The sequence below is a fragment of the Triplophysa dalaica genome, chromosome 12 (assembly GCF_015846415.1).
Source record: "Triplophysa dalaica isolate WHDGS20190420 chromosome 12, ASM1584641v1, whole genome shotgun sequence".
In the NCBI taxonomy this organism is placed as follows: Eukaryota; Metazoa; Chordata; class Actinopteri; order Cypriniformes; family Nemacheilidae; genus Triplophysa; species Triplophysa dalaica.
In genome coordinates this window covers 18,493,625-18,501,831 of record NC_079553.1, presented here as the reverse complement: position 1 = coordinate 18,501,831, position 8,207 = coordinate 18,493,625, and the positions used below count along the sequence as shown (strand labels likewise).

The 8,207-nt window shown below is 39.7% G+C and overlaps 2 protein-coding genes across 2 annotated transcripts in view; one reads left to right on the top strand and one right to left on the bottom strand.

The window, feature by feature from the left end:
• The window catches only part of LOC130432771 (uncharacterized), a 4,763-nt gene extending 1,843 nt beyond the window's left edge, over positions 1-2,920 (top strand). The window contains exon 2 of the mRNA XM_056762267.1: positions 466-2,920. Within this exon, the coding sequence (XP_056618245.1) occupies positions 668-1,906 (1,239 nt within the window). The 5' untranslated portion in view covers positions 466-667 and the 3' untranslated portion in view covers positions 1,907-2,920. The remainder of the gene's footprint in view (positions 1-465) is intronic.
• Positions 2,921-3,140: 220 nt separating this feature from the next.
• dbf4 (DBF4 zinc finger) lies at positions 3,141-7,986 on the bottom strand. Its single transcript, XM_056762265.1, has 12 exons — positions 7,733-7,986; positions 7,321-7,481; positions 6,663-6,851; positions 6,188-6,238; positions 6,023-6,098; positions 5,744-5,820; positions 5,347-5,392; positions 5,200-5,245; positions 4,981-5,112; positions 4,698-4,818; positions 4,449-4,564; positions 3,141-4,284 (listed from the first exon to the last, which is right to left on the bottom strand). Exons 1-12 carry the CDS (start codon positions 7,767-7,769, stop codon positions 3,459-3,461), a joined length of 1,878 nt encoding a protein of 625 aa, XP_056618243.1. The 5' UTR covers positions 7,770-7,986; the 3' UTR covers positions 3,141-3,458.
• Between the last annotated feature and the right edge of the window lie 221 nt (positions 7,987-8,207).

The following is an 8,207-nucleotide window of genomic DNA, read 5'->3' as shown; positions in this document are numbered from 1 at the left end:
GCTTCTTATTATGTATAAATGTATAAGTCTGTACTCGGGCATTATTCCTTTGTTACACGTTGTAGAATACCAGTTATGCACCCTCTGCACATAGTTTGTAAGCTATTGCGGAGATATTCGCCTTTAATCCAGTTAATTGGTTATAGAGCACGCACTGTCCGCATGAACACTGGTCGTCACCAGAGCGGCCTGTTGTAGTTATTTATGTGACCAGCAGAGGGAGGCTTTGAATAGCGAATGGTTTATGCTTTCTCATTGTTATAGTTATTGCAGCCTAGAACCATTGCACAGACTTTTTCATTCTTCTAATGCCAGTTTCGGTCATGTTTAAATAATATTCTTGTATTTTATTTCTGCTGTATTGTTAGAATAGGATACAGTTAATACACATAATGGTTTGTTGCATGATAATCATTCATTTTCTTTCAACTAATTATGTTTGTTTTCACTTCATTATTGTTTCAGAACCACACACCTCAATGTACATCTCAATCCTGCAGTTGTATATCCAATAAATACTTCCAATGAAGAAATCTTGCGTGATTCTGACCGATCACCGCTGTGAGCTCTATCTAATGATCCACAAACTATCAAAATTCAAAGAAGCCAGTTCTCTTCTAAACTAAGTGGTCCTTCGAGCCGGATCCAGAGCCTGCAGCGGAGCAAGATGTCTACCACCTCGGATAACGAGTATAGTCCACGATCTAGGAGGCAGCGGTCCCTCCCTAACTACTTGCAAGATTATGACTTGTCTGATATCCCGAACAGATCTCAAACCATGAAGCCTTCCGAGTCACAGCCTAGGGAGCGGCTAGACGAAGAGGACCACAGCAGACCTGATTCACGCTCTGCACCACCAGAAAGTCAGTTGTACCACAGCCCAGCGGGACGGTCAGTCACTGATAAATGTGAATATTCTGCAGATGAGTGGAGAAGGGAGTGCAGCATACTAGAGCGTGAAAGGGAAGATCTTCTAGCATCAGTTGAAGAATTAAAAATACAGAACGAGCAGCTCAGAGCCAGGGCGGAGCCCAGCAATTCCAGTTCAGAGCCACGTACTGTGGCTGCCAGAGATAGACTTTACAGAGAAGGGCTGGAATACGGAGGTGCTTCAACACAGTACAAATCAGTCTACTTCCGAGACAGGGAGACACCACCACAACGGTCCTCTGACAGGCGTCAGGACTACAGGGAAACAACCAGGAATGACTCTCCCTCACCTAAACGCTCGCCAGAGCCAGAACTCAGCAAGCACCAGGCTTCGCGACGAAGCTATGAGTCCAGAGAAGGGCATTACAGTTCTCAACATAATTATGAGCAGTGTAGCCACCGCCGCTCACCTGAGCGCTATGCCAGCTACAGAGCCTCTTGTCATTCCTCCAGAGAATACAGAGAACCATCATGCCGAGGTGACTACTCTCCTGCATGCCGCTTCAGCTACTCTCCAGATCAGCGTGAGAGACGTAGTTCCCCTTCACCTTGGCACGAGCCCAGATGTAAACGCTCAGTGACTCCCCTGGTGGACAGGAAAAAAACATACACAGGGCCTACTCCTACAATCCCGAACTTCAACCGTCCTAACCCAAGAGACTTTGCGAGACTCCGTATTGCCTTAGACAATCTCCTTCCTAGAGAAGCCACTGAACGTTTCAAGTTCCAGATATTAGTGGATCATCTGAAGCTGGAGGAAGCATTGCTGGTGGCAGATTCTTACAGTAATTCTGACTACCCCTTCACTGACACTATGGCAGCTTTAAACCAGCAGTACGGACAGCCACACCAACTCGCCCTTCAGCGTATTGCCGAACTGATAGATGGCCCCAATATTCAGAGTGGAGACATCAAGTCATTCAGGTTGTTTGCCCTGACCAAAAACATTTCACCTGCACTGAGCCAGAGGATCTGACGGGCTGTCCGTAAAAACACAGGGCGATCCTCAACCCAAATGAAGGCCCTTACTGATGCAGACTGCAAGCCAATAACCATAAGACGGCATCTGTGAGAGAAGGGGCTTCAAGAACAAAAAACGTCTGCAAAAGCCACATCTCCTTCAATGCCACAATCTTGCCCGTTTGGAATTTGCAAGGGAGTAATAACACACGAGACATTGAAGGGTGGAAAAAGTTGTATTCTCTGATAGGAAAACATGTAACCTGGACGGTCCTGATGGCTTTCAACGTTTCTAGCATGACAATGAGTCATTCTTTTGGACCATCCTGCATGTTCCCCTGATCTAAATTCCATTGAGAACGTTTGAGGATGGATGGCAAGGGATGTTTACACAAACGACGTCAGCCATCTTCACCACATGGAGCAACGTTGCGACCAGCCTCCAGGAATCATTCGTATGAAGCCTACCGACACCAGTGTTTGAAGTGATCAACAAGAACGGTGCGGCTACTCACTACAGAGTCCATTTTTGACACGTTTAGTTCTGTTTTTTTTGGGGGGGGGGGGGCTATGGCCTTAAACGTTTGATCAGCTGATGAACAACCTGTTTGAGTTTAAATGAAGTTTTCATTAAATTGCCTACTCTGTTATTTGTCTCTTGCTCACGTTTCTAGTTTTGGCATTTTAAAGCAGTACTTACAACACTGGTTAGGATCCACCAACGAGAAATGTGAATTCTTCTAATGTTTACCCATGTCTTAAGATTTGGTTCAGGAGTGTATACATACTTTATAAAATACAAATTCTCTGTTCTTGTATCACAGCAGTCATGTTTGTTGTTTGAGATTACGTGCACATCGGCACACTTATTATACTAAATCATGTTTCTGGAGGCCCATACCCCACATCCAGACATAAAGGGACGTTGGAATGTTCGAAAACAGTATAACGTATCTCAGCAATTTCAAGCTTTGTTTTTCACCCCAAACGCAGAAAGAAAACGCAATTCGCTCGGACTATGCCGTGCCATTAATGCGGGCGGCAGACCTGGAACACCTTCATAGGTGTGCATTTACTGAAAGTTAATGCATACCTATAGAACGTTTGTTAACCTTTATAGATGTTATGAATAGAAGGGAATTCTTGCTATAAGTCAAGCATTTAACACACAAACGCATGTTATAATGTGCTAGAGACCCTGGTACTTTCCCCCATGCATTATAGCCAAAAAAACATTCAAACAATTTTAAAAAATACTTGCAATTTATTACAGAAGCCAGAAAATCATATAAGCTTCATGCCATTATGTGATTCAGTTACATACACAATATAAATGTAAAAATGCAATTAACAAACATTGTGTGTTTTTTAATCAGTAGGTATTATCAAGTATGCTTTTTCCAGTTTATAATAAAGAGTTTCTTTTAAAGCCAGTATGGTCACGAGACCATTTTTCATCCTACTGATTAAAGAAAACAAATCTATGAATATTTATATATTAACTGGTGTATTCATAACTTTTAGAACACACTCTACGTGCTCTATGCATACTTCCATTTGTCCTTCCTCTAGTTTTTACCTGTTCCATTTATACCTGTACCATCTGGTTTTTGATCTGAAAAACCTTTAAAGTCTTCATCCATGTCGTCACTGGACTGGAATAGCTGCCACAGGTCCAGGGTACACACAGATGTATTCTCACGCTGCTGTACAACTCTAACGGGTGACAGAGAGCTCAAAGATACTCTCTCTTTACTGGACTGGATGTGTAGGTTTGGTCTTTCCTTTCTCCTTGGTCTGACATTTCGAACCTTACGCCGCAGTGAACTACAGGGGCTGTCCAGGTTTGGTTCAGGTTCTGTACTGGCTTGAGGCCAAAAAGTTGAATTTTCAGCCCGATTTTCCAGCACGCTGTTTGTGTACATGTCACTGAAGTTAGTCCTGAAGCACTCTCTTCCTGGTATAGATTCTACATTTCCATCACTGAAGTGTTGACCTGGGTTCATGTCGTGGTCTGTCCTATATTCAAGCGTATAGGAGGCGCATTTCTTCTCTCCGCTGAGTAAAGATCTACGCTCATATGTCCGTACAACAGATTGCGAGCGGAATTCCAACTCAAAAGATCCACGCTTGGATTGGGATTTCTCCAGATCAAAAGGGTCCAATAAGCTGTCCCTGTTGCTCCACGGGAAATCATATTGGCCCCTGCTGCGTTTCCGAACAAGTAGAGATTTTTCTCTGGCTTGGTCTGACAGAGACTGTATGGCTGTAGAGTCCAAATGTAAAAAGCCCTCGCTTTTTGGCTTCCCATGACCAGCCAGAGCTACAATATCTTCCTTCACCACATGTATGGTTTCTGCATGCAGAAGGGGGGTGGAAACACTACATTTCACCCTACAAAAGATACAAATTGAAAGAACACCACCTAAATACCAAGGTCAAGGGTTTAACCGAAACACTAAACAAATGTGTAGAACCTTCAATGATGTTTTGGATAAAATCATCTTCTAAAAGCAGAGTTGTTAAAAATTCTTAAAAATAGTGACCCGTGTCTGTACCTTTTGGAGTGTGTGCTGATGTCAGTGAGATCACAGGTGAGTTCCGCGATGACACGATCCACAACTGCATACTCCTCGCTCTTAGAGAAAGTCTGATGTTGTGTGCCATCTAGGTGCTGGGGGTCAGAATATCACACAGTGAATTCAGATGTTAACATCCTAGTTTAAGCTCAAAATTACAATACTGTCAATTATCTATTGCATGGAGACCACAACAAATACTTTTTACACTTTGATTTTAGCACATACCGCCTTTAGGTTGTCGAATTTGACCTCACAACACTCGCAGTATCCTCCTTTCCTTTTCTCTCTCCCATCTTGTCCTCTTCGTCTATCTTTCTTTCCCCTAGCTCCACGGTCACCACCAGACCTTCACCAAAACAAACATTTTTATTCACACATACAAAAGCATTAAAAACTCAACATCACGGCACATATTACGATGTGCATTTAAATATCAGACACCACAAATTTGAATATGGCTCATGGTCATGCTACCCCTAACTAAAAATGTTACTATTTCTCATTTTACCTCTCCTCTTTCAGTTTCTTCTTTGCATCATCTTTCCCATGTTGCTCCATCAGAAAGGGACTACAGGGTGGAGCAGATTGTAGGTTGCATATAGGCATGTTGGTCATAGGGAGGTAGATGGGTCGATAATGTCTGAAAAAAAGAAAAATTTGACTGTTATCCATCTAAAACCAAGACAAGTTCCTGACACATTCAATTTAATCACAACAAAGTAAATACCTGCTTGAATCTTCCACTTTCACAAACGGTCGACTAATTCTTCCAGCTGAAAATAAAAGTAAAATTGTAATCAACTAGAACTTTTTCTCATCGGGAGGAGATAATTATACTCTGTAAACAAATAATGCTGCAAACAATCGTACTTACCACGGTTTCTCAGAAATGTACTTTTCTCTGGGGGTTTGATTTTAACCTACAAATAAAGAGCAAATAAACAACTGAATAGATATTGAATAAGTGAGCTATTATGCACTTATGCTATTTGTTGTCCTAATGTTGACCCAATTGCTTCCATTGTTTAACCAACTTGCAAGTCGCTTTGGATAAAAGCGTCTGCTAAATGACTAAATGTAAATTATGTAACCCTGTCTGAAATATGCATACTCAGAATTATACAAAAAGCTTTTCAGGTTTCTGTAGAATTCGAACAAATATCATTCAAATGTTCTACTAACAAATTTATAGGTAAAAGTATAATGCCACCCAAAATGCTAACATTAACTATATTTCAGGATAACATGTGTAAATAATATAAATTACTTACAGGTCCTTTTATGACTGGTTCCACTTTTTTTGCTGAAATGGTTTTTGCCTTCCTTTTTTCAATGTAGGAAATAACATCTGTGTAGAACAAACCTGATTAACTTCAACCCTTAAGCTTGCAGAAAACACAAAATCACAGTTCAAATATGTATAACACTGTGAATTACATACTCTGCCTTTTGGCCATTATTGATTTAGCTGGGTAACAAGCATCTAATTTTACTAACAACGCAAGCATTAATGGTGAAAAAAATGTAAATGACAAAGGTGTTGATGATACCATCAACATGCAGGACTTTGACCCCCCATTCCAAAGCATTGGCCAAGATTCCATTCATCTGAATGCGTTCCTGAGACTGAACCAAAAACACACAATTTACTCACTTGTTCAAAGAGTTAATCTACAAACAAAAAAAGAAAATTAACAAAACAAAGACCAACTCACTTGTTCCTTAACTACCCTCTCCACAAGTGATTTTCCTCGACTTACAGTCGCCTGAAAAACGCAAACACAAATTAAACATTTCTAATAACACAGGAAAATGTAGCGTAAAAATTAAATGTAAATTCAAATATTAGACACAGTAAAGGATTTTTAAAACAAAGACAAATTAAAAACATAGTATATATAGATGATAGAATACATTATACAAAACAGATATGCAAGCAATGAAACTCTTAATATTCATTCTTCACAGCAACTGTCAAACATTTGTAACATAAAAATGGACAAAATGTTACTGCAGGTATGATGCAGCCCATTTAGTAAAGTGAAATTTACCCCCCCCCCAAAAAACACAAGATGAGGAAACTACTAAACTTTTATTTACTCAAATTAATCAGAATTTTTGAGAAAAGTACACAGATACAAAATTGCATGTGCAGGTGAAGACAAGCAGAGCAAAAGTGTCATCGCTAACCGTATCTGTGGGTCCCTGGGAGCTGCCCCTGTGTACATGGCTGTCCCTCTTGCTGCTGGGATGAGGAGAGCTGACCCCTGAATCTGGGCTGGGAGCTGGAGAGTCCGGCAGCAGACGCTGAGCATATCGAGCCTCTGGCTTGCTGGACACCAGATACTTGATCTCCTTACTGAAGAACCTCTCCACGGTCTGATAAACAAAACAGATGAGAAAAGTTATGTGAAATTGTAATAAATTGGAGTGAAGCAGAATACACAGTATAAAACATGTTGAAGTATTTAACCATCCCATACAATTGTATCCAATACAATCAAACCAACATCAGTGATTTGAATGGAGCTATAGATTTACCCATAACAAAAGAATAGCAGGACCAAATACAGGAAAACAAAACATTTTCACACTTGTCTTCAAATTATTTAATGTTCCCATTAATATTATAAACTGTATTGATTAAATGGATTAATTTTGCTAAAATAGTCTTAAATAAAAAATAAAAAGGAAGTTTTGCAGCCTTTTAAATGGTCAATGGCAATGACTGCATTGTATGCATTCTGAAGCATTCAAACTAGTAGCTTTGTTTATAAACTCCCTTGGTGCTGGTAAACAATTGCCTTTTTACTTGTTTCAAAAGAAAAATAATTGATATCTGGCTTACCCCACCAAGACTTTTAATGTCACTTTCTAAGGTTTGTGTCCTCTTATTCCATGGCAAATCAATGTAAAATATTCTTCCTTTGAATGGTTTGTTTTGTAGAACAGCACATGTTGATTTTACGATGCTTTTAGATGATGCAGCATTTTGTTCCAGTTTTGAATCTGTTAAGACCAACAACAGTACAACAACAGCTAAATCAATTTATACACCCAAATACATAAGCAAATACAGGCATATTTCAAAATGGACTTATACTCAGTACTTTAGGCTACACCATCTGTACTCATGCATTTAAATGATGGTGCAAAGTATTTTTAAAGAATACATGTCAAAAAGCATAGCATTGCCATAATATTTGTGTAAGTATGATACGAAAAGTAGACGCAATGTAAACAATTAACAAATACATTACCTCGATCCACACATCTGGAGAATGACTCGTGCTTCATAATGTAAAGTTTAAAGTCCTAACGGTCACAACCCTAAGCCCAGCCAAAGCAGCCAGTTACACCTTCAACACGAACTACCATTACTCGAAAGTGTTGGTTAGTTTAAAACGTTTGAGATAAAAACAAAAAAAAGGCTTTTTAGATGTTATGTTTCTTATCTGTGTTTATAAACATCTTCATAACAAACACTCGACGCGAGCTCTTTCTATTTTCCCGCTTCGCCATAAAGCCTGATGTCATCCTGGCAATTAACCGAGGTAGATTCGACATATATTCGAAGTAAGTTTATGAAAACAGATCTTTAAAAATGTTGAACATTGAGCAACAATCGTTCTCATATGACGATTATTGCCTGTATTCAGGAAATATTTTTTTTTTACTTATATTAATAGGGCATAAACCTCGATACAGTTTCATAACCGTGAACTTATGACGAAA